General features: G+C 46.0%; 1 protein-coding gene across 3 annotated transcripts in view; it reads right to left on the reverse strand.

The window, feature by feature from the left end:
- Positions 1 to 27,107, reverse strand: part of SCUBE1 (signal peptide, CUB domain and EGF like domain containing 1) — a 322,235-nt gene that overhangs the window by 162,665 nt on the left and 132,463 nt on the right. For 2 of the 3 annotated variants that reach the window (XM_063928925.1, XM_063928924.1), the window contains exon 4: positions 22,887 to 22,976. The exons of the other annotated variant lie outside the window; for it this stretch is intronic. In XM_063928925.1, the coding sequence (XP_063784995.1) occupies positions 22,887 to 22,976 (90 nt within the window). The remainder of the gene's footprint in view (positions 1 to 22,886; positions 22,977 to 27,107) is intronic. 3 annotated transcript variants of the gene reach the window in all.

The following is a 27,107-nucleotide window of genomic DNA, read 5'->3' on the forward strand; positions in this document are numbered from 1 at the left end:
TTGGGATGGGCGCCCAGCATCCACTACGGACTCCGAGAAATAGATTTATCGGTAAGTAAAATCTTATTTTCTCTATCGTCCTAGTGGATGCTGGGGTTCCTGAAAGGACCATGGGGATTATACCAAAGCTCCCAAACGGGCGGGAGAGTGCGGATGACTCTGCAGCACCGAATGAGAGAACTCCAGGTCCTCCTTAGCCAGAGTATCAAATTTGTAAAATTTTACAAACGTGTTCTCCCCTGACCACGTAGCTGCTCGGCAAAGTTGTAATGCCGAGACCCCTCGGGCAGCCGCCCAAGATGAGCCCACCTTCCTTGTGGAGTGGGCCTTTACAGATTTAGGCTGTGGCAGGCCTGCCACAGAATGTGCAAGTTGGATTGTGCTACAGATCCAACGAGCAATCGTCTGCTTAGACGCAGGAGCACCCATCTTGTTGGGTGCATACAATATAAACAACGAGTCAGATTTTCTGACTCCAGCTGTCCTTGCAATATATATTTTTAATGCTCTGACAACGTCCAGTAACTTGGAGTCCTCCAAGTCACTTGTAGCCGCAGGCACTACAATAGGCTGGTTCAGATGAAATGCTGACACCACCTTAGGGAGAAAATGCGGACGAGTCCGCAGTTCTGCCCTGTCCGAATGGAAAATCAGATATGGGCTTTTGTAAGATAAAGCTGCCAGTTCTGACACTCTCCTGGCCGAAGCCAGGGCTAGAAGCATGGTCACTTTCCATGTGAGATATTTCAAATCCACCTTCTTTAGTGGTTCAAACCAATGAGATTTTAGAAAGTCCAAAACCACATTGAGATCCCACGGTGCCACTGGAGGCACCACAGGAGGCTGTATATGTAGCACTCCCTTAACAAAGGTCTGGACTTCAGGGACTGAAGCCAATTCTTTTTGAAAGAAAATCGACAGGGCCGAAATTTGAACCTTAATAGATCCCAATTTGAGACCCATAGACAATCCTGATTGCAGGAAATGTAGGAATCGACCCAGTTGAAATTCCTCCGTCGGAGCACTCCGATCTTCGCACCACGCAACATATTTTCGCCAAATTCGGTGATAATGTTGCACGGTTACTTCCTTCCTTGCTTTAATCAAAGTAGGAATGACTTCTTCCGGCATGCCTTTTTCCTTTAGGATCCGGCGTTCAACCGCCATGCCGTCAAACGCAGCCGCGGTAAGTCTTGAAACAGACAGGGACCCTGCTGAAGCAAGTCCCTCCTTAGAGGTAGAGGCCACGGATCTTCCGTGATCATCTCTTGAAGTTCCGGGTACCAAGTCCTTCTTGGCCAATCCGGAACCACTAGTATCGTCCTTACGCCTCTTTGCCGTATAATTCTCAATACTTTTGGTATGAGAGGCAGAGGAGGAAACACATACACCGACTGGTACACCCAAGGCGTTACCAGCGCGTCCACAGCTATTGCCTGCGGATCTCTTGACCTGGCGCAATACCTGTCCAGTTTTTTGTTGAGGCGAGACGCCATCATGTCCACCATTGGTCTTTCCCAACGGGTTACCAGCAAGTGGAAGACTTCTGGATGAAGTCCCCACTCTCCCGGGTGAAGATCGTGTCTGCTGAGGAAGTCTGCTTCCCAGTTGTCCACTCCCGGGATGAACACTGCTGACAGTGCTATCACATGATTCTCTGCCCAGCGAAGAATCCTTGCAGCTTCTGCCATTGCACTCCTGCTTCTTGTGCCGCCCTGTCTGTTCACATGGGCGACTGCCGTGATGTTGTCCGACTGGATCAACACCGGTTTTCCCTGAAGCAGAGGTTCTGCCTGGCTTAGAGCATTGTATATTGCTCTTAGTTCCAGAATGTTTATGTGAAGAGACGTTTCCAGGCTCGTCCATACTCCCTGGAAGTTTCTTCCTTGTGTGACTGCTCCCCAGCCTCTCAGGCTGGCGTCCGTGGTCACCAGGATCCAATCCTGTATGCCGAATCTGCGGCCCTCCAATAGATGAGCACTCTGCAACCACCACAGAAGAGACACCCTTGTCCTTGGAGACAGGGTTATCCGCAGGTGCATCTGAAGATGCGACCCTGACCATTTGTCCAACAGATCCCTTTGGAAAATTCTTGCGTGGAATCTGCCGAATGGAATTGCTTCGTAAGAAGCCACCATTTTTCCCAGGACTCTTGTGCATTGATGTACAGATACCTTTCCTGGTTTTAGGAGGTTCCTGACAAGCTCGGATAACTCCTTGGCTTTTTCCTCCGGGAGAAAAACCTTTTTCTGAACCGTGTCCAGAATCATCCCTAGGAACAGCAGACGAGTTGTCGGCATTAACTGGGATTTTGGAATATTCAGAATCCAGCCGTGCTGTTTTAGCACTTCTTGCGACAGTGCTAATCCCATCTCTAGCTGTTCTCTGGACCTTGCCCTTATTAGGAGATCGTCCAAGTATGGGATAATTAATATGCCTTTTCTTCGAAGAAGAATCATCATCTCGGCCATTACCTTTGTAAAGACCCGAGGTGCCGTGGACAATCCGAACGGCAGCGTCTGAAACTGATAGTGACAGTTTTGTACAACGAACCTGAGGTACCCCTGGTGTGAGGGGTAAATTGGAACGTGGAGATACGCATCCTTGATGTCCAAGGATACCATAAAGTCCCCCTCTTCCAGGTTCGCTATCACTGCTCTGAGTGACTCCATCTTGAACTTGAACTTCTTTATGTACAGGTTCAAGGACTTCAGATTTAGAATAGGCCTTACCGAGCCATCCGGCTTCGGTACCACAAAAAGAGTGGAATAATACCCCTTCCCTTGTTGTAGAAGAGGTACCTTGACTATCACCTGCTGAGAGTACAGCTTGTGAATGGCTTCCAAAACCGTCTCCCTTTCGGAGGGGGACGTTGGTAAAGCAGACTTCAGGAAACGGCGAGGTGGATCTGTCTCTAATTCCAACCTGTACCCCTGAGATATTATCTGCAGGATCCAGGGATCTACCTGCGAGTGAGCCCACTGCGCGCTGTAATTTTTGAGACGACCACCCACCGTCCCCGAGTCCGCTTGAGAAGCCCCAGCGTCATGCTGAGGCTTTTGTAGAAGCCGGGGAAGGCTTCTGTTCCTGGGAAGGAGCTGCCTGTTGCTGTCTCTTCCCTCGACCTCTGCCTCGTGGCAGATATGAATAGCCCTTTGCTCTCTTATTTTTAAAGGAACGAAAGGGCTGCGGTTGAAAAGTCGGTGCCTTTTTCTGTTGGGGAGTGACTTGAGGTAGAAAGGTGGATTTCCCGGCTGTAGCCGTGGCCACCAAATCTGATAGACCGACTCCAAATAACTCCTCCCCTTTATACGGCAAAACTTCCATATGTCGTTTTGAATCCGCATCGCCTGTCCACTGTCGCGTCCATAAAGCTCTTCTGGCCGAAATGGACATAGCACTTACCCGTGATGCCAGTGTGCAGATATCCCTCTGTGCATCACGCATATAAAGAAATGCATCCTTTATTTGTTCTAACGACAGTAAAATATTGTCCCTGTCCAGGGTATCAATATTTTCAATCAGGGACTCTGACCAAACTACCCCAGCACTGCACATCCAGGCAGTCGCTATAGCTGGTCGTAGTATAACACCTGCATGTGTGTATATACTTTTTTGGATATTTTCCATCCTCCTATCTGATGGATCTTTAAGTGCGGCCGTCTCAGGAGAGGGTAACGCCACTTGTTTAGATAAGCGTGTTAGCGCCTTGTCCACCCTAGGAGGTGTTTCCCAGCGCTCCCTAACCTCTGGCGGGAAAGGGTATAATGCCAATAATTTCTTTGAAATTATCAGCTTTTTATCAGGGGCAACCCACGCTTCATTACACACGTCATTTAATTCTTCTGATTCAGGAAAAACTATAGGTAGTTTTTTCACACCCCACATAATACCCTGTTTAGTGGTACCTGTAGTATCAGCTAAATGTAACGCCTCCTTCATTGCCAAAATCATATAACGTGTGGCCCTACTGGAAAAACGGTTGATTCGTCACCGTCACCACTGGAGTCAGTGCCTGTGTCTGGGTCTGTGTCGACCGACTGAGGCAAAGGGCGTTTCACAGCCCTTGACGGTGTTTGAGTCGCCTGGACAGGCACTAATTGATTGTCCGGCCGTCTCATGTCGTCAAACGACTGCTTTAGCGTGTTGACACTATCCCGTAGTTCCATAAATAAAGGCATCCATTCTGGTGTCGACTCCCTAGGGGGTGACATCCTCATATTTGGCAATTGCTCCGCCTCCACACCAATATCGTCCTCATACATGTCGACACACACGTACCGACACACAGCAGACACACAGGGAATGCTCCTAACGAAGACAGGACCCACTAGCCCTTTGGGGAGACAGAGGGAGAGTTTGCCAGCACACACCAAAAGCGCTATATATAACAGGGATAGCCTTATAATAAGTGCTCCCTTATAGCTGCTTTATATATATCAAAATATCGCCATAAATTTGCCCCCCCTCTCTGTTTTACCCTGTTTCTGTAGTGCAGTGCAGGGGAGAGACCTGGGAGCCGTCCTGACCAGCGGAGCTGTGAGAGGAAATGGCGCCGTGTGCTGAGGAGATAGGCCCCGCCCCTTTTCCGGCGGGCTCGTCTCCCGCTATTTAGTGAATCCAGGCAGGGGTTAAATATCTCCATATAGCCTCTGGGGGCTATATGTGAGGTATTTTTAGCCTTTATATAGGTTACATTTGCCTCCCAGGGCGCCCCCCCCCAGCGCCCTGCACCCTCAGTGACTGCGTGTGAAGTGTGCTGAGAGGAAAATGGCGCACAGCTGCAGTGCTGTGCGCTACCTTTAGAAGACTGCAGGAGTCTTCAGCCGCCGATTCTGGACCTCTTCTGACTTCAGCATCTGCAAGGGGGCCGGCGGCGCGGCTCCGGTGACCATCCAAGCTGTACCTGTGATCGTCCCTCTGGAGCTGATGTCCAGTAGCCAAGAAGCCAATCCATCCTGCACGCAGGTGAGTTCACTTCTTCTCCCCTCAGTCCCTCGTTGCAGTGATCCTGTTGCCAGCAGGACTCACTGTAAAATAAAAAACCTAAGCTAAACTTTTTCTAAGCAGCTCTTTAGGAGAGCCACCTAGATTGCACCCTTCTCGGCCGGGCACAAAAATCTAACTGGAGTCTGGAGGAGGGTCATAGGGGGAGGAGCCAGTGCACACCACCTGATCTGGAAAAGCTTTACTTTTTGTGCCCTGTCTCCTGCGGAGCCGCTATTCCCCATGGTCCTTTCAGGAACCCCAGCATCCACTAGGACGATAGAGAAAGAGGTATGTTTCAATTTCCCATGTCGACTGATCCGGTATTTCAACCCGGGAATAAAGCAGGGTTATGCCCAGGTTGAAGTGCAGTGTGAACGGGGCTGCCAGGTGGATGTGACCCGTTCACTCTATAGGGAGAGAGGCTGCGCTATAGGGAGAGGCTGCGCTATAGGGAGAGAGGCTACGCTATAGGGAGAGGCTGCGCTATAGGGAGAGAGGCTGCGCTATAGGGAGAGAGGCTGCGCTATAGGGAGAGAGGCTGCGCTATAGGGAGATGATCTGATCTTTAGGTGCCACCTCCGCACACATCACCGCACAGGTCACCAACTCAGCAATTTGTCGGGTTGATGCGGCTAGTCTGACAGGGGTCTTCAGTGGGTGGCACCCAGGAAGGACTCGTGTACAAGTACCGGGTGTGGCCCGCTAATGCGATGTGAAAGCGGTATTACGGTGATCCTTATATAGGAGCACTGGTCATTTTGGATCACTATAACAACATAGATGTGTTCTATTTTCAGTTTCTATTAATAATATACTCTCTTTAAATTACTGTTCCACGGTCTGCAAATGAAGGAGTAGTGTAATCATAAAATGAATAGGTAGTAGACTTGTGCTAATAAATAGACAATCCCATTACTTGTGTATTAGAACTACCACACATTTGACTGTGTGTGATGTATTTATCTACTGTATATAGCAATACGCTTCTCTGGAGTAGCAGGAGATCCCTCACAACTGTGCAATTCCTTCCAAACATGAATCAGGTCCTCTCTACCTATGGGTTATGCTCTTGTGTAACCACTTTATCTTTAATGAAATTTCAATAATAAAAACATTCGATTAAAAACTGCGTTCAGTATAATTTCTGATGGGTCTGCCAAGGCGCTAAGAGGCGGATGGCGGTGCTCTGGGTTTGTGCTACTTTTCCTAGAAACCCCAATGTCTTGGTTCCGTGTGTGGGAAATCACTCTGGTAGGTATATGAAAGTGTCTGACATGTAGGCCTGATTCTGAACTGGACGCAACGCAAGTTTTCACGTAGCCAATCGGTTTCTTACAATTGCGTACATTTCTGAAAACCCCCATGGCGCATGTGTTACACAGTGCACTCAGAATGAGGCCAATAGTGTTCAAAGAAAAGAGGAAATGTCCACTTCTACGTATAAAAAAATAAACAGTATTTGGATGTAAATATATATTTCTGCAAATAAATATTTTGTTTTGTACTTAGTAGTACATAATATGTTTGCTGAGAAAGAGACTCATGATATAACATAGGCTTTGAACTAAATGCCTATGTTAGAGCAGATTTACACATGATTTTATAAAGTTACTCTGGATTCTGGCAGTTCCTTACATCTCACCCCAGAAAAAAAATAAAAAAATAAGAATTTACTTACCGATAATTCTATTTCTCGTAGTCCGTAGTGGATGCTGGGAACTCCGTAAGGACCATGGGGAATAGCGGCTCCGCAGGAGACTGGGCACAAAAGTAAAAGCTTTAGGACTACCTGGTGTGCACTGGCTCCTCCCCCTATGACCCTCCTCCAAGCCTCAGTTAGGATACTGTGCCCGGACGAGCGTACACAATAAGGAAGGATTTTGAATCCCGGGTAAGACTCATACCAGCCACACCAATCACACCGTACAACCTGTGATCTGAACCCAGTTAACAGCATGATAACAGAGGAGCCTCTGAAAAGATGGCTCACAACAATAATAACCCGATTTTTGTAACAATAACTATGTACAAGTATTGCAGACAATCCGCACTTGGGATGGGCGCCCAGCATCCACTACGGACTACGAGAAATAGAATTATCGGTAAGTAAATTCTTATTTTCTCTGACGTCCTAGTGGATGCTGGGAACTCCGTAAGGACCATGGGGATTATACCAAAGCTCCCAAACGGGCGGGAGAGTGCGGATGACTCTGCAGCACCGAATGAGAGAACTCCAGGTCCTCCTCAGCCAGGGTATCAAATTTGTAGAATTTAGCAAACGTGTTTGCCCCTGACCAAGTAGCTGCTCGGCAAAGTTGTAAAGCCGAGACCCCTCGGGCAGCCGCCCAAGATGAGCCCACTTTCCTTGTGGAATGGGCTTTTACAGATTTTGGCTGTGGCAGGCCTGCCACAGAATGTGCAAGCTGAATTGTACTACAAATCCAACGAGCAATAGTCTGCTTAGAAGCAGGAGCACCCAGCTTGTTGGGTGCATACAGGATAAACAGCGAGTCAGATTTTCTGACTCCAGCCGTCCTGGAAACGTATATTTTCAGGGCCCTGACTACGTCCAGCAACTTGGAGTCCTCCAAGTCCCTAGTAGCCGCAGGTACCACAATAGGCTGGTTCAAGTGAAACGCTGAAACCACCTTAGGGAGAAATTGAGGACGAGTCCTCAATTCTGCCCTGTCCGTATGAAAAATGAGGTAAGGGCTTTTATAGGATAAAGCCGCCAATTCTGAGACACGCCTGGCTGAAGCCAGGGCTAGCAGCATTACCACTTTCCATGTGAGATATTTTAAGTCCACAGTGGTGAGTGGTTCAAACCAATGTGATTTTAGGAACCCCAAAACTACATTGAGATCCCAAGGTGCCACTGGAGGCACAAAAGGAGGCTGTATATGCAGTACCCCCTTGACAAACGTCTGAACTTCAGGAACTGAAGCCAGTTCTTTCTGGAAGAAAATCGACAGGGCCGAAATTTGAACCTTAATGGACCCTAATTTTAGGCCCATAGACAGTCCTGTTTGCAGGAAATGCAGGAAACGACCCAGTTGAAATTCCTCTGTAGGGGCCTTCCTGGCCTCACACCACGCAACATATTTACGCCAAATACGGTGATAATGTTGCACGGTTACATCCTTCCTGGCTTTGATCAGGGTAGGGATGACTTCATCCGGAATGCCTTTTTCCTTCAGGATCCGGCGTTCAACCGCCATGCCGTCAAACGCAGCCGCGGTAAGTCTTGGAACAGACAGGGTCCCTGCTGGAGCAGGTCCTTTCTTAGAGGTAGAGGCCACGGGTCCTCCGTGAGCATCTCTTGAAGTTCCGGGTACCAAGTCCTTTTTGGCCAATCCGGAGCCACGAGTATAGTCCTTACTCCTCTCCTTCTTATGATTCTCAGTACCTTGGGTATGAGAGGCAGAGGAGGGAACACATACACTGACTGGTACACCCACGGTGTTACCAGAGCGTCCACAGCTGTTGCCTGAGGGTCCCTTGACCTGGCGCAATATCGGTCTAGTTTTTTGTTGAGGCGGGACGCCATCATGTCCACCTTTGGTTTTTCCCAACGGTTCACAATCATGTGGAAGACTTCTGGGTGAAGTCCCCACTCCCCCGGGTGGAGGTCGTGTCTGCTGAGGAAGTCTGCTTCCCAGTTGTCCACTCCCGGAATGAACACTGCTGACAGTGCTATCACGTGACTTTCCGCCCAGCGAAGAATCCTTGCAACTTCTGCCATTGCCCTCCTGCTTCTTGTGCCGCCCTGTCTGTTTACGTGGGCGACTGCCGTGATGTTGTCCGACTGGATCAACACCGGCTGACCCTGAAGCAGAGGCCTTGCTTGACTTAGGGCATTGTAAATGGCCCTTAGTTCCAGGATATTTATGTGAAATGACGTTTCCATGCTTGACCACAAGCCCTGGAAATTTCTTCCCTGTGTGACTGCTCCCCAGCCTCTCAGGCTGGCATCCGTGGTCACCCGGACCCAGTCCTGAATGCCGAATCTGCGGCCCTCTAGAAGATGAGCACTCTGCAACCACCACAGGAGAGACACCCTTGTCTTTGGAGACAGGGTTATCCGCTGATGCATCTGAAGATGCGATCCGGACCATTTGTCCAGCAGATCCCACTGAAAAGTTCTTGCGTGGAATCTGCCGAATGGAATCGCTTCGTAAGAAGCCACCATTTTTCCCAGGACCCTTGTGCATTGATGCACTGACACTTGGCCTGGTTTTAGGAGGTTCCTGACTAGCTCGGATAACTCCCTGGCTTTCTCCTCCGGGAGAAACACCTTTTTCTGGACTGTGTCCAGAATCATCCCTAGGAACAGCAGACGTGTCGTCGGAATCAGCTGCGATTTTGGAATATTTAGAATCCACCCGTGCTGTCGTAGTACTACTTGAGATAGTGCTACTCCGACCTCTAACTGTTCCCTGGACCTTGCCCTTATCAGGAGATCGTCCAAGTAAGGGATAATTAAGACGCCTTTTCTTCGAAGAAGAATCATCATTTCGGCCATTACCTTGGTAAAGACCCGGGGTGCCGTGGACAATCCAAACGGCAGCGTCTGAAACCGATAGTGACAGTTCTGTACCACAAACCTGAGGTACCCTTGGTGAGAAGAGCAAATTGGGACATGGAGGTAAGCATCCTTGATGTCCAGAGACACCATATAGTCCCCTTCTTCCAGGTTCGCTATCACTGCTCTGAGTGACTCCATCTTGAATTTGAACCTTTGTATGTAAGTGTTCAAGGATTTCAGATTTAAAATAGGTCTCACCGAGCCGTCCGGCTTCGGTACCACAAACAGCGTGGAATAATACCCCTTTCCCTGTTGTAGGAGGGGTACCTTGATTATCACCTGCTGGGAATACAGCTTGTGAATGGCTTTCAATACCGCCTCCCTGTCGGAGGGAGACGTTGGTAAAGCAGACTTCAGGAACCGGCGAGGGGGAGAAGTCTCGAATTCCAATTTGTACCCCTGAGATACTACCTGCAGGATCCAGGGGTCCACTTGCGAGTGAGCCCACTGCGCGCTGAAATTCTTGAGACGACCCCCCACCGTACCTGAGTCCGCTTGTAAGGCCCCAGCATCATGCTGAGGACTTGGCAGAAGCGGGGGAGGGCTTCTGTTCCTGGGAAGAGGCTGCCTGCTGCAGTCTTTTTCCCCTTCCTCTGCCCCGGGGCAGATATGAGTGGCCTTTTGCCCGCTTGCTCTTATGGGGACGAAAGGACTGAGCCTGAAAAGACGGTGTCTTTTTCTGCTGAGAGGTGACCTGGGGTAAAAAGGTGGATTTCCCAGCCGTTGCCGTGGCCACCAGGTCCGATAGACTGACCCCAAATAACTCCTCCCCTTTATACGGCAATACTTCCATATGCCGTTTGGAATCCGCATCACCTGACCACTGCCGCGTCCATAACCCTCTTCTGGCAGAAATGGACAGCGCACTTACTCTTGATGCCAGAGTGCAAATATCCCTCTGTGCATCTCGCATATATAGAAATGCATCCTTTAAATGCTCTATAGTCAATAATATACTGTCCCTGTCCAGGGTATCAATATTTTCAGTCAGGGAATCCGACCAAGCCACCCCAGCACTGCACATCCAGGCTGAGGCGATTGCTGGTCGCAGTATAACACCAGTATGTGTGTATATACTTTTTAGGATATTTTCCAGCTTCCTATCAGCTGGCTCCTTGAGGGCGGCCGTATCAGGAGACGGTAACGCCACTTGTTTTGATAAGCGTGTGAGCGCCTTATCTACCCTAGGGGGTGTTTCCCAACGCGCCCTAACCTCTGGCGGGAAAGGGTATAATGCCAATAATTTTTTAGAAATTAGCAGTTTTTTATCGGGGGAAACCCACGCTTCATCACACACCTCATTTAATTCATCTGATTCAGGAAAAACTACAGGTAGTTTTTTCACACCCCACATAATACCCTTTTTTGTGGTACTTGTAGTATCAGAAATGTTCAAAACCTCCTTCATTGCCGTGATCATGTAACGTGTGGCCCTACTGGAAAACACGTTTGTTTCCTCACCGTCGACACTGGAGTCAGTGTCCGTGTCTGGGTCTGTGTCGACCATCTGAGGTAACGGGCGCTTTAGAGCCCCTGACGGTGTTTGAGACGCCTGGACAGGTAATAACTGATTTGCCGGCTGTCTCATGTCGTCAACAGTCTTTTGTAAAGTGCTGACGCTATCACGTAATTCCTTCCATAAGACCATCCAGTCAGGTGTCGACTCCCTAGGGGGTGACATCACTATTACCGGCAATTGCTCCGCCTCCATACCATTTTCCTCCTCATACATGTCGACACAACGTACCGACACACAGCACACACACAGGGAATGCTCTAATAGAGGACAGGACCCCACTAGCCCTTTGGGGAGACAGAGGGAGAGTTTGCCAGCACACACCAGAGCGCTATATATATACAGGGATAACCTTATATAAGTGTTTTTCCCTTATATAGCTGCTGTATTGATTAATCTGCCAAATTAGTGCCCCCCCTCTCTTGTTTTACCCTGTTTCTGTAGTGCAGGACTGCAGAGGAGAGTCAGGGAGACGTCCTTCCAGCGGAGCTGTGAGGGAAAATGGCGCTTGTGTGCTGAGGAGATAGGCTCCGCCCCCTTCTCGGCGGCCTTTCTCCCGCTTTTTTAAGGAAAAACTGGCAGGGGTTAAATGCATCCATATAGCCCAGGAGCTATATGTGATGTATTTTTCGCCATCTAAGGTGTTTTTATTGCGTCTCAGGGCGCCCCCCCCCCAGCGCCCTGCACCCTCAGTGACCGGAGTGTGAAGTGTGCTGAGAGCAATGGCGCACAGCTGCGGTGCTGTGCGCTACCTTATTGAAGACAGGACGTCTTCTGCCGCCGATTTCCCGGACCTCTTCTGTCTTCTGGCTCTGTAAGGGGGCCGGCGGCGCGGCTCTGGGACCCATCCATGGCTGGGCCTGTGATCGTCCCTCTGAAGCTAATGTCCAGTAGCCTAAGAAGCCCAATCCACTCTGCACGCAGGTGAGTTCGCTTCTTCTCCCCTTAGTCCCTCGGTGCAGTGAACCTGTTGCCAGCAGGACTCACTGAAAATAAAAAACCTATACTTAAACTTTTTCACTAAGCAGCTCAGGAGAGCCACCTAGTGTGCACCCTTCTCGTTCGGGCACAAAAATCTAACTGAGGCTTGGAGGAGGGTCATAGGGGGAGGAGCCAGTGCACACTAGGGAGTCCTAAAGCTTTTACTTTTGTGCCCAGTCTCCTGCGGAGCCGCTATTCCCCATGGTCCTTACGGAGTTCCCAGCATCCACTAGGACGTCAGAGAAAATGTACTTAGACATGGTTAATTATTATAAAAATGTATTCATTTGTATTACAGTATTAGCCGCCATATACTGCCATGGTGCAAAACAGCTCTTCATATGATACTTAGCTGACAACCTCCTGGCTGCCTCTTCCGGAAGAAGGCAGCCAGGTTGACACGGCGGGAGCCGATGTGGGGCATGACTTGGAAGTAGGGGGAGCTACTTGGCATGGCTGACAGGTCGCGTCTTTTATGGCCACGCCCCATTATCGAGATTAACGCTATTATACAAAGGAGCGTGGCTATGAAGGTGCAATTTAGCGCAAATCAGATCGGCCGCTGGGTCCACCCACTTCACTCGTAAGTGGGAGGCTGGATGGGGGGCAGCAGGCCAGCTGCAGTAGACTTGCCCACTGTTCTAGGCAGCCGGGAGTGCCCCCCGATTTTCCGGAGAGTAGGCAAGTAAGATATGGTGGGGCCAACAAAACGAATAATAACTTAAGATTTCTAAAGCCAAGAAAGATGGGTTCTTTATTTATTTAATTGTTGTTTAATAAGACGTAACCCTATTTAATTGTATACCGACTCTGTCAACCACCTCACCTATTCAATCACATGGACAGAAATGTCCGTAATCCATTCAACAAAGAAAAAAACAGAAAAATAAGAATTAAGTTGTGCATTTTTAAGATAAAACACAACTAAATGCGGACTAGGGTTTATTTTCCCTTAAAAAGGAGCGTATGCCCTTCCCGTCAGTCTTCTTTTGTTGATAAAGGAGACGGCTACAAAACAGTCTGCTAAATGAAGTTGTTAAAAAAGGGAAATAGACAATTTTATTGTACAAACTGTTTTTCTTACTTTCCCTGTAGATTGTTTGAACATTTCAATCTACCCTACCTCGCTGTACAAACATCTATACATCCTAATTGCCTTGACATCAATAGCCACAAAAAAGTGACCTGGAAAACAAACATTAGCAGCACAGAGGTTCATTTTTTAAATCCCACCATGGCTTGAGGGGCTGGGAATGCATTGATCTGAAGACACGACAAACCATCTATCCGAGGGTTACTGTTAGTTACATCTGTGGCAGTGACATAAGACGTCCTTTGAATCCTTTTTTACTAAACGGGACCCGCCACAATAGAGAAACATCAAAAGATGGCAAAACACAGAGTTTTCTCGTGAGCAGAAGTAAAAGTCCTGCATTTCCCTAAGCTGAACAAAAAGTCTCGTACAAACCCGTTTGTTTTCTGCCATTGAGGCAAAGCTAACACATGCTTTATTCATCTCTGAATAAGTGAGTGAAAATACGGAGGAGGGAAAGGGATTATTTTTATATTGCAGCCTGTACAGTCAGTATGGAGTGAAATATTACTTTCAGCAAAAACGTTTAACAGCAGGAAAGTCTTTCCATAGAACAGACTGGGTCTGTGCATCGTGCAGGCTCCAGATTATAAGAAAATGAAGCTTTTGCAAATGATGCATCGAAATAAGTTCTATGCTGTGGAGCAGAGGTGATAAAAATGCAACTCCGCTTATTAACATTATTTAAGGAAAAGGTTTATAGTACAATGATCCTCCTGACTAGCAGAAAACTTGTCGTACCAGACAAGTGCTTCCAGAATGCTAAGAAAACTTTGGTAAAATATTCCCGTCACCTAACGAGAGGATACAGTACTTTGGTGAACCAGTAATTAGCAGGGGCAGATTTAGCGGACAGGGGGCCCCCCCTAGGCATTATAGTAAAAATATTTTGAAGATACCAGGAAATTTCAGACAGACGGTAATAAAACAAGTGGTGCCCCTAGGCATGTGCCTCATGGGAAATTCACCGCCGGCAATTAGCGTATCAAGTCTCTACTGTCCAATCTGATAGCGTTAATGATTAGCATTACGGCCTCACAGCACCGAGGTCTTGCGTTCCATTCCCTCCAAGGCCGTAACTGTGCAGCGTTTGCATGTTCTCCCTGTGTTTGCATGGTTTTTTTTCTGGGTTCTTCAGTTTCCTTCCACAAAACAAAAACATACTGGTAGATTCATTGGATTCTGACAAGAAACAACTGACCATTGTGTATATGGGTGTGCGTGTGGTAGGTAATATAGGGGTCTATTTACTAAAGCCTTGGATGGAGATAAAGTGGATGGAGATAAAGTGCCAGACAATCCGCTCATAACTGTCATTTTTCAAACCCAACCTGTGACATAACAGTTAGGAGCTGATTGGCTGGTACTTTATCCCTGGCCACTTTATCTCCATCCAAGGCTTCGTAAATAGACCCCATAGATTTTAAGTTCCGCTGGGACAGGGACTGATGTAACAAGTAGTCTCTATAAAGTGCGGTGGAATATTTATGCGCTGTATAAATAACGGTTTATTTATTTATTGATATATTTATAAACAACTATCCAGAACTGTATAAAGGTGGGTAAACACTGGAAGATATATCTGCCGATCAATTGATCGGCGGATATATCTATGGACGGATCCGTCGGGGACTGACGACTTGAACTGGGCGGTCAATCACCGCCGGCTGCCGCAGCTTGTGTACAGGCGGTCGGCCGACCGCCCGTGCACACACAGCAACACGCCAATATATTGGTAGATATAATGGCCGTTGGCTGTGCTGTGGGGCCGACGCGATACGTCTGTGAACGACGGAGTACACACTAGCCGACGGACCCGGGATATATAGGCTGTTCAAGAGAAGACTACAGCAACACATAGCAGGGGTCCCGCTGAGCCGGGAGGGTGTGTGTTTTGTGTGCACACGGATCCTGTTCTGCGGGATGCCGCAGAACAGGATACGGCTAGTAACACACAGGATTTTAATGATAACACAGTGCAGCACAACTGTCGTCGGCGGGACTGCCGCACATGTGCAGTCTCCTTCTGGCCAAGCGGCTTGGCCGCTATGTGTAGCCGTAGCCTTACTGAGAGAGAACTGGTCCAATATATTAGCCATGATACCTACTTAATGCAGGAACTGCATATGAAGTCATTAATGGATAGTAGAAAAATATTTTTTTATTTACTATTCAGAACATATGGGCAGAAATCATCATTTATTTCTTTTCCTGCAATAGGGGAGCACATACTGACTCCTGGGATGTATTGCCAATTTCTCCCATTCCCATGCCGACACACGTCTGACCTGGCTTAAAAATGGTAAAATTAAGTTCTACATTTTATATACCATTATACAGTATTTGTAACCTGAACAGAGAACATTATTACATTAGAATTTGAATTTCAGCACTGATATTACACATTGGCGTTTCTATAATGGGTGCAGTGTATGCGGTGCACACGGGTCCACTTACCTTTCCGGAGTCCATCGCTGACCGTGTGTGGGCCCCCTCCTCTCCCGTAGCCGTCACGCCGCTGCTAGCGCACTGACCGCTAGAGATTCTGGCACAGTGCCAGAGTCGACAGCGCATGCGCAGGACTCCAAAAAAATGTCACGGCGGCCATTTTTCGGAGTCCTGCGCATGCGCTGTAGACTCTGGCACTGTGCCAGAGTCTAAAGCGCTCAGAGCGCTAGCAGCGGCGTGACGGCTACGGGAGAGGAGGGGGCCCACAAACGGAGTCTGCACACGGGTCCCCTCCTCTCTAGAGACGCCCGTGTGTGTGTGTGTGTGTGTGTGTGTGTGTGTGTGTGTGTGTGTGTGTGTGTGTGTGTATATATATATATATATATATATACACACACACACACACATATATATATATATATACATATAAATATAACAATTTAATGTTGCGGAACAAAGTTAGCTGCATGTTCCCATTTTTATAGTATTTAAAGATTAACAATTGATCACGTTTTTGAACTTTAGAAGCGATTCGAGATCCACTTTGAAACAATTCTGGAGCAGCTGTACTTGTACGAGGAAATTGTATGAGCTCGGGAATAAGATCCCCAATGAATTGCTGCACTGTGGGGTAGTTAATAAAAAAGGGGCTGTTATTCTATTAAGTTGGACAACCCGTAAGGGGTTTAACTAGCTAGCCGGGTAGCTATAAAAAGCCAGAACTCCAAGAGGGATTAGGATGTAAATTGCATAATATTTTATGTTTGCCATCCACGGCGCTGGGCTTAGAAAGGTAAAGAGAAACTGCAGAGGTTAAATGCAAACAAGAGCGGCTGCAATACCCTCATTAGAAGATTGTATTCTCACTAATCAGGAGCAGATGCCTTTCAGAATTTCATAAGAATGGTGGCTTTTAAATGTGACAGTCAGCAGAGCACCAGACGGATATTAACGACTTGCAAATGGAACAATATGCAGAACTATTAGTGCTTGGCATACGGCAGAGAGTTTGCCAGAAAGGTGAATTGAAGTTTATGGTCGGTGCAGGAAAGTAAAACACTGTCAGCTCATCAATAGGGGAATGAAAACCTCTTAAAAAAATTAAATCTACCTTTTGCTACCACTAAAAAGCAAACAAACACTGTGCATAATAACAACTGCACAAAGCGTAACAAAATATAATTTCTAAACTATATAAGTAAATGTCTCAAGAATATCATGTATGGGAACAAACATGTCAGCTTCTATTCAGCTAAAAACAAGCAGGGCCCTCCTACCTCTAGGTCTGTTATTACCCAGTTTTGTTTTATCGTTGTTGTTTCCAATTGTAGAGTACAACGGAATATGCTGCGCTATATAAGAAACTGTTAACAAGTAAATAAAATAAATGCACCGTAAATCAAAGGAATCGCGTTATGCACCGCGCAGAATCCATAAACTTACAGCGTGAAACACATCTGTGTGCAGAACAGAAAGTGTAGATATCGTTGAAGGTTACCAGTCAGCAACTTGTCTAATCTGTTTTGCCAAAGGCATACTTACCCACTAGAATTTCCCAGCAGACTCCCGGTTTGGCGGTTGGGGGAAGAGGGTCCGGGGAAGGGGGGGAGGGAGGGAGTTCTCCCAGATGCCAGTTAAGTGGTCAACCCTCCCATGGATCCCACCCACTACTCCTGGGAAGTGGGCATGGTGGGATGACATATAGGGCCACAGTGATGCGATTTTTGCCCCTTACCCCCCCCCAGATCGCCGGGACAATTAGGTAAGTATAGCCAATGGCAATCAACCATGGATGGCCCTCTAACCTTAGTCTCAGAAATAAGTTGAAACCAAACATTTATTTGAAGAAAGAGATACCTCTGTGTAGTAACATATAGGCAGGTATTTTAAACAACTATGGCAAGTATTATAATAAAGCTGGGGCCATAGGGAAACACTGAGAGGGCCGCTTGTTGCCCTATCACTGGATCAGATGCTGTGTGTTCCATATGTTCGTCAGCACCTATTAATCCAACAGTCACATCAGTAATGTCATGTGCACCTAAATTAGCAAAGGCCTGGATAGTGTATGAGAGCCAATTCATACAATTCAAATGCTATCCCCAGCTGCGATGCCCCAAATTTCCCGACCCACCGGCACCGCCCGGATCCGACAAACAGTGGCCAGTGATGAATGGCGATACGTCTGGGATTCCCTGATCCTGATCTAAAGCTATCGGGATTTTTAAACATGTTTAACATTACTGATCAGGGGGGGGGGGGGGGGGGGGGGAATACATCTCAGCTGTATGGGGGCCATAACATAACTATAATGTATATATACTAAGCACACTGCATGTATCTGTGCCAAAACAGGAAAACATGTTGTTCAAAGCAAATACCGGTAAATAGTTTTCTCATAGTCCATAAGGGATATTGAGGAATCTAGTACGATGGGGTATAGGTGGGGTCCAAAGGAGCCGGTGCACTTTAAATTTCTTCACTGGGTGTGCTGGCTCCTCCCCTCTATGCCCCCTCCCACCGGAAGTTATAGGTTAAACAGTGCCCGAAGGAGAAAGGACATATATGAGAGAAGGAACATGATAACAAAGAGTGGTGAGATTTATATACCAGCACACCACTAACATATAACAACCAGCAACGGCTGGTAACAACAACAGCAACAGCTGAACAGGCAATCACATAAACGAGAACCTGCAGAGAAGTCAACGTACTGAGGCGGGCGCCCAATAACCCTACATAATCCCCTGGGGGTTCCTCCCAAAACTTGCTACCTTCAGGAGTAAATGGGAAAGTGCACAAAAACTTTTTTGACACGTGAAATTTTCTGTCTGAATTTTTCCAGGCTAACTTGAATAGGTCATCTAACTCTGCAAAATCAGGGAAAGTGACATTAGGCTTGTTCTGTGTAAAGAAAAACGACTGCTGTGAAGCAGCGTCCTCTACTCCCTCTAGTTTTAAGATGTCCCGTATAGCCAGAATGAGGGGTTCAATACCCTGAGTAGAATCGGAATCCCCACTAACGGAATTCAAGTCCTCCCCATCCTCCTGTATATCCTCAACTGTATCAGAGAGTAGAGCAGGTAAACCACGTTTCTGAGGACCTGCATGAGAAAGGGGGGGCTGTGCATCTGCCCTAGCAGCTAAGTCTGCAACAGCCTGTTGTAGTAGCTGAGTGTTCTGTACATTAGCAGTGAGCTGGGATGACATATCAGACATCACAGTTTTTAGAGACCCTAACCAGTGGGGCTCTGTACCCTCTCCCACAGCCCCTTCACTGATCTGAGAAGATTGGCTGCATTATTCGCATGAAACAGAATCAGATGATAATGGAGAGAATCTGGTGTGGCATACACTGCACAGTAAGCACAATAACATACACACAGACAGTTATAGTTTGCCAGCCTGAGAGAGAGAGAGACACCAGCACACCCCTGGCTGCACAGCCCCAGTGAGGCTGACAGCTAACTATAACACAGTAAATATACTAGGAAATTCTGTCCTGTAGAGGACCCAGACTGTGTACAATAGCGGCTCTCCTCCTTTGCTACACCCTGTACCAGATTTCCAGCATGTCTTGTGAGGCAGGAAGCGCTCTGTGTGCTGTTTGTGGCTGCATTAAGCAGAGGAAGGCGTCAAAACGCCTCAGGACCAGCTCTGAGTTAGCTCCGCCCCCTCCAATGGTGCCGGACCCATCATGATTTTTATACTGGCAAAGTCTCCTGTGTGGCTTAAAAACGTCGCACATGTGCTAATTCAAGCTTTTGTAAACCAGTCTACACAAGGGGGCTCTAGCGCCCCCCCCCAGGAGGGTACCGTATGCCGCGCCCGCATTCAGCCGCACTTTGAACTGGGGGACCCCCCTAGCGGGGCCCCGGTTTATGCTCACCACAGACATCACCTTCAGGCTAATGTTAGGGGTGTGCGGCGTGCTGCAATTGTGACAGCCAAGGCGCAGTGGCCCGCTGAACAAACAACCTCTCAGGACGGTGGTCCTGCAGCTGGGCAGTGGCTCTGCACTTTGCAAGGTCGGTGACTGCCCCCCCCCCCCCCTCCCCCTAACTAGCACGGTGCAGGTATGCTGTTGCCCAAACAGCATACCGAAAATAATAAAAAAGATTAAAAGACATGGAAGAAAACTCTCTGGAGCTAGAGATGTGTATCCTCTCCTGAGGGCACTTTTTTCTAAACTGCCTGTGGGAGGGGGCATAGAGGGGAGGAGCCAGCACACCCAGTGAAGAAATTTAAAGTGCACCGGCTCCTTTGGACCCCGTCTATACCCCATCGTATTAGATTCCCCAATATTCCTTATGAATGCTAGAGAAAATATGGTTACACACGTGTGATCATGTAATAGATGAATGTAAGGTTTGCAATGCATTGATACGCGGAACTAATAGTGCTAAAATAAAAAATAAATGTGTGTATTCCAGGTAAATGCATGCAAAAATGCAAATATGTACCAGCTTATTTGGCCCAACAATTTCTCACATTTTGTGCATGCGCTTATTGAAACTCTGCCTAATGTTAATGCAAGCATATGCCACACTAGAAACCACAACCGTGAACTATATTTCCCATGATTCTCATCCTGCCAGTGTAGTACTGAAGGTGGCCAGAGGGGGATGTAGCACACCAACATCAGAAGTGGTGGCTCCTTTCTCGGAAGGAAAGATTTCCGTGAATGAAAGGAACGACACTGGACAGGGATCTATGATAAAATCAGATGACGTTTATAAATGGAAAAAGAAAGTCATAAGCTTCCTGGGAGGAACCTACTCTCTGAGATTCCTAAACTTCTGAATCACAGCAACGTCAAAGTAAAGGATTCTTGGTACGTGTGCTCAAATAAACACTCTGGGAGGGGGAACTAGCCTAAACCCATTGAGTAAAACTGCAAATATTTCGGCTATTTTTCCACTGAATAGCCATCACTGTTTAGCTTTCCCTGTGCTGACATATTTTTTCCTGATGCATGAACCTTTATTTTGCATACACAGGATGCAACCCGTTATTTTCCTATTCTAAAATTGACAAAGACCAGCAAATCCCCCTAGACTTTGTCATCAGATTTCCCAAGAGCCTCCTCAGTCACTACAGTTTATCATCAAAACGTGCACCAACACCAACTCGCTACCATAAGACGCAACATCACCAAGTGTCATTAAGCCACTCCCCTGTAACCTCCCAGTCACCGCCCAGAAACCCCCCTTCACAATTACAACTGTGTGTCCAAATCTGTACTGCGACTCTGTACAAGCAAAATCCAGACGCATGAGGGATGGCACTCCGTGTAGACGAAAAACGTCACCCCACTGTGCCCAATGTCGCTGCTGCATCCGACTCAGAACTGGTATCCGTTTGGAGGGTCGACTACTATTGGTCGACACTGACATGGTGATATGGTCGACACATGAAATGGTCGATACAGGACAGGTCGACACATGAAAATGTCGAAATGTCTTTTTTTTCTTTTTAAAGATTTTTAACTTTTTCATACTTTACCATTCACGTGGACTACGATTGGGAAAGGTAACCTGTGCCGAGTGTAGCGGTAGCGGAGTAAAGGGACGCTGTACACTAATTGGGGGTTCCTGGTCATGTTACGGAAAAAATGACAGCATAAACAGTTAAAAATTCCACGTCGACCTTCTTATGTGTCTACCTGTTCCCTTGTCGACCCTTTTCATGTGTCGAATATTAGTCCATGTCGACCATGTCTCTGTCGACCAACAGTGGTTGACCTAATGAAAGTCAACCTTAACATGGTGGAACGTTCATACCAGAACCCTCAGTACCAGCCCCGCAGTCTCTGAGAATATAATTATAATAATAGCGCAGCCAACATCATGAAAAACTCATTAGAATGGGGTGGTGCAGACATGGTCGCAACTGTACCCCCAAAGCGCATGCGCAATTTGCGTGCAACAAAAAAAACAAGCAATAATATGCATGGTGGCAACTATTACAATATACGTTCCGGCCAGCATCCGCAGCACATACACCCAGTTACGGCAGGCATACATCACACATACTGTGACACATATTTACATCCATTAGTTTTATTTGAAACCTATGAATTTGCAATCAGTCACCCAAAAAATCATCACTAGCACATCGGAAACTCTTCTTTGGGGGTTAAGCAACGGGCCTGATTTTGGCAAGTTCGCCGCTAAAATCTATAGAGCCAATCAGTTATAAAGCTGTTTTTTCACCTTCTAACCAACTGCCGCTTCAAACTTACTGGAAAACTCATCAAAATCAGACCAGTTCCAAATTACCCCCAAGGAAAAGATTCTGAAAGTCTTTTGTACGGAAAAAAAAAAAGTACTTAAATATGCACAAAAAAAGCACAATACAGGTTAGAACTACAAAGACAATCTTTTGTATTCCAAAATGCTAATTAGAATGTCTTTTAAATGTAAAGTTTTATTGTATGCAGAATAAGTTCTAGTTTCTAATATTTATAAAAGTTTCAATTAAAAAAGAAAACCCGCAATCCATCTTTCCTACATGATCGCTACTTTAGGTGCGATGATGCCTATCCGACCGACCGATTATGAAATCAAAGCTGTATTCTCTAATACGTTCAATGTACTGTAGGAAGCCCTTGACTTTTATCTTAATATTAAAAATAGGCAGAAGTTGAATGAGGTGCGTATGATATAACCCCAAAAAAATCTTAAACTCTTCTGATATTTACAATGAGAGCATATCAGGAATGTACTGTAAGTAATTATGTATTACTATACACATTTTTTTATTGTTTAATCCTAGTCCCTCAATATTGAAATGGACATCACACACACATTCATCGCTACAAAGGTCTTCTGCTCCCGTCTGTGTTTTCCCTCAAATTGTTGCATTGTCTAGGCAGAGTTGTTTATGTGCATTGCCCTTGAACATAACACAGTGCGTGAATTCAATAATAGCCACAAAAATAGACAACTGTGTGGATGATATAAAAGGTGTTGGAGGGGGGGTGGCGCCGGGAAGCCAAAAAGATAACAGCAAAACATCTTGTAGAAGTGGCCCGTGGACATATACAGTCCAAGTCACGTAAATCTGCTCAAAACATGAAAAAGCTTTATTAACAAAATGGATCGGGAAGCCTGAAGAAGCACATGTGCATAAGATGAAAAAAAATAAAAATAAAGTTTGAAACTTTAGAACTTAAAAAAAGGTAGTTATGCATTACACCGGTACTAACACACACACACAAAGAGAGTACATTTTGTTTTAATTTTTGTATAAAAGTTTAAGATAAAAGTTACCCATAAGAAGCCGCCGTTTCACCCGCTTGTCCACATCAGTAAGTGACGTGGAATTGTACTCAGAACGCTCAATTGCAGCCTCATCCTTTTCTAAAACACAAGTAAGGAACAAACATGGAGCATTTGGTTAATCAAAAGCCCAAATTCTAAGAGAGCTTTCCTGGCAATGCACACCCGTAGCCTACAAGCGAGCAGTGAATGCACAAAACCCCCCTCCCCTTTCCCCCTGTACACACAGTGTTAATCTCCTGCAAAAGCCCCAGAAGAAATTATTAGTGGCCGGGGGATCACGGGTGGAGTTATACACAGAGAAATGACCCTATTAATACACAAGGCACTGGAAGAATAAGTGAATAGATCTAGTACTCAGGATCAAGTCAGTAGCACACGGTGTGAGTAGACAGTACGGAATCCGGTGATGGATGATTATTATGTGACACATAAAAGACGGATCTTTTAATAACATGACATAGAAGAGACACACATGTACACAAACATACATACACAAACACACACACACATACGGCATGCACATAAACAGACCAGACCACAAGAGGAGGAAGAGGAGGAGATCATTTGGGCAGTGCTGGTTGCCTGCTTGTCTATGAAGTACATTTAGGTAGACATTCAGATGTCGCAAATATAGACTCTAATCATTGGTCAACATGCAGTGAAGCAAGAAAATAGCAGCAAAGGAAAATAGGGTAAGTTGGTGTTTATACAGGACACGTTCCATACAGCATCACATGGAGAAGGAATTCTAATGCTCTAGAACATGTTAAATATACGTAACGACACAGGTAAGGGTGAAGAAAGCAAGCAATTAATGGATCAATAGGTTATTAAAGCCAAGGTAGAGATGAAACAAAATGAACTGGTTATAAAATTGGATGGAAGAGGGGTCTGGAGCTGGGGATACGGATCTAAAAAGGGATCTCCACAGGTGTTTTTTTTCTTTTAGGGTGGGGATAGTTAAATAACTGCAAAATTGATAATAAGATGATTTGCAAATTGTTGTCATTAAGCTTTCTGCTGCCTTTAGGTAACTATAAATATATAAATAAATAAGTATATATATATATATATATATATATATATATATATATATAATGTATCCGTTCCGTTTAGAAAGACCGGGGCTGCTTTAGCATACTCAACGGGTTTTAAAACTCGTTGCATAAGAAAAATGGTGTTCCAGCCAATCAGCTCACAACTGTTTTTTTTTTTTTCAAACACATGGCAGTAAGGAGCGGATTGGCTGGAACACCATTTATAATAGTCACGTGTTTTAAAATTCATGGATAATCAGCCCCGCAGTCTGAGCTCTCACATTTGTCTGGCAGCCAGTAGAACTAAGAGTTTGTTGTGTTGCAACATTGTTGCAACTTTCAGGGAATTTAAAAAAATAAAATAAACATTTTTACAGATCATCTTATCGTGAATCGGAGATTATTATGAATTCAAATAATAAAAAAGAAACAATGTGGACATCTCCTTTCATTAAAAGTGGTAGGTATTAGGAGGTTTTGACATGCAGCAAACAAAATAAAGAGAGGTAGATGAAGCAAGGAGACAAATGCATTAGACAAAAAGGAGGAGGAGGGTATTTGTCTAGCATTGCAACGCTTTGCAGTCTTGTCATGATGCCAAGAGCATCGTGCAAGCCAGCAAGGTAGGGAGAACGGGTCACAGGCGAGTAAAGGACAGCTGTCTATCTCTGGCCACACTACATGGTTGAATGAAGGACACTTTTGACAAGTTCTAGATTAGATAAGGCTGCAAACGAGGCTCTTTTTTTTTTTTTTTTAGTTTTTTCTTTTATTGTTACAGATCAGCATATTGCGATTTTGTTTGGAAGTTATTCATAAACATCATTTTTAAGACAAGACAGGCAATCAGGGACCATCACCAGAAAGCAGAGTAATTCAGAACGAAAAAATTAAATTAAATTAAAAAAAATAGGGGGGGGGGGGGGGGAAACATTAAACCACAGAAGAGCGTATTCCAACTTAACAGGTTACAAGAAACCAAAAAACTTAATTAGAAAGGGGGAGGGGAGGGTGGGGTGGGGCAGACACGGGGATCAAATGGGACTGACAATCAGAACGGAACATGTATAAAACATTACTGACAATACAAATACAGCATGACTTCTCTTAGACATAATGCTGATGTGTATATATTTCTTTAGAACCACTTGTTACAAACACAACTTAATGCAGTGTCAGTTGAATGTGTACTTTTTTTTTTTGGGCTGTTCAAGGAAAACAGTTTGTTTCATAATGTAAACCAGGATTTCACGGATATAAAGGAAAATAAAGGAACAAGACAAGAACTGAGGAGTTCAACCCTCCTATGGTAAAAAGCAATAGGGGGTAATTCCAAGTTGATCGCAGCAGGAATTTTTTTAGCAGTTGGGCAAAACCATGTGCACTGCAAGGTGTGGCAGATATAACATTTGCAGAGAGAGTTAGATTTGGGTGGGTTATTTTATTTCTGTGCAGGGTAAATACTGGCTGCTTTATTTTTACACTGCAAATTAGATTGCAGATTGAACACACCACACCCAAATCTAACTCTCTCTGCACATGTTATATCTGCCTCCCCTGCAGTGCACAAGGTTTTGCCCATCTGCTAACAGAATTCCTGCTGCGATCAACTTGGAATTACCCCCATAAAAATAAGATTTTACTTACCGATAAATCTATTTCTCGTAGTCCGTAGTGGATGCTGGGACTCCGTAAGGACCATGGGGAATAGCGGCTCCGCAGGAGACAGGGCACAAAATAAAAGCTTAAGGATCAGGTGGTGTGCACTGGCTCCTCCCCCTATGACCCTCCTCCAAGCCTCAGTTAGGATACTGTGCCCGGACGAGCGTACATAATAAGGAAGGATATTGAATCCCGGGTAAGACTCATACCAGCCACACCAATCACACCGTACAACTCGTGATCTGAACCCAGTTAACAGTATGATAAACGCAAAGGAGCCTCTGAAAAGATGGCTCACAACAATAATAACCCGAATTTTTGTAACAATAACTATATACAAGTATTGCAGACAATCCGCACTAGGGATGGGCGCCCAGCATCCACTACGGACTACGAGAAATAGATTTATCGGTAAGTAAAATCTTATTTTCTCTGACGTCCTAGTGGATGCTGGGACTCCGTAAGGACCATGGGGATTATACCAAAGCTCCCAAACGGGCGGGAGAGTGCGGATGACTCTGCAGCACCGAATGAGAGAACTCCAGGTCCTCCTCAGCCAGGGTATCAAATTTGTAGAATTTAGCAAACGTGTTTGCCCCTGACCAAGTAGCTGCTCGGCAAAGTTGTAAAGCCGAGACCCCTCGGGCAGCCGCCCAAGATGAGCCCACTTTCCTTGTGGAATGGGCTTTTACTGATTTTGGTTGTGGCAATCCTGCCACAGAATGTGCAAGCTGAATTGTACTACAAATCCAACGAGCAATCGTCTGCTTTGAAGCAGGAGCACCCAGCTTGTTGGGTGCATACAGGATAAACAGCGAGTCAGATTTTCTGACTCCAGCCGTCCTGGAAACATATATTTTCAAGGCCCTGACAACGTCAAGCAACTTAAAGTCCTCTAAGTCCCTGGTAGCCGCAGGTACCACAATAGGTTGGTTCATGTGAAATGCAGAAACCACCTTAGGTAGAAATTGAGGACGAGTCCTCAATTCCGCCCTGTCAGAATGAAAAATTAAGTAAGGGCTTTTATATGATAAAGCCGCCAATTCTGACACACGCCTGGCTGAAGCCAAGGCTAACAGCATCGACACCTTCCATGTGAGATATTTTAAGTCCACAGTGGAAAGTGGTTCAAACCAATGTGACTTTAGAAAACTCAACACAACATTGAGATCCCAAGGTGCCACTGGAGGCACAAAAGGAGGCTGTATGTGCAGCACCCCTTTTACAAAAGTCTGAACTTCAGGTACTGAAGCCAGTTCTTTCTGGAAGAAAATCGACAGGGCCGAAATTTGAACCTTAATGGACCCCAATTTTAGGCCAATAGACAGTCCTGTTTGCAGGAAATGAAGGAAACGACCCAGTTGAAATTCCTCTGTAGGGGCCTTCTTGGCCTCACACCACGCAACATATTTACGCCAAATGCGGTGATAATGTTTTGCGGTTACGTCCTTCCTGGCTTTGACCAGAGTAGGGATGACTTCTTCTGGAATGCCTTTTTCCCTCAGGATCC

The sequence above is a fragment of the Pseudophryne corroboree genome, chromosome 6 (assembly GCF_028390025.1).
Source record: "Pseudophryne corroboree isolate aPseCor3 chromosome 6, aPseCor3.hap2, whole genome shotgun sequence".
Lineage (NCBI taxonomy): Eukaryota > Metazoa > Chordata > Amphibia > Anura > Myobatrachidae > Pseudophryne > Pseudophryne corroboree.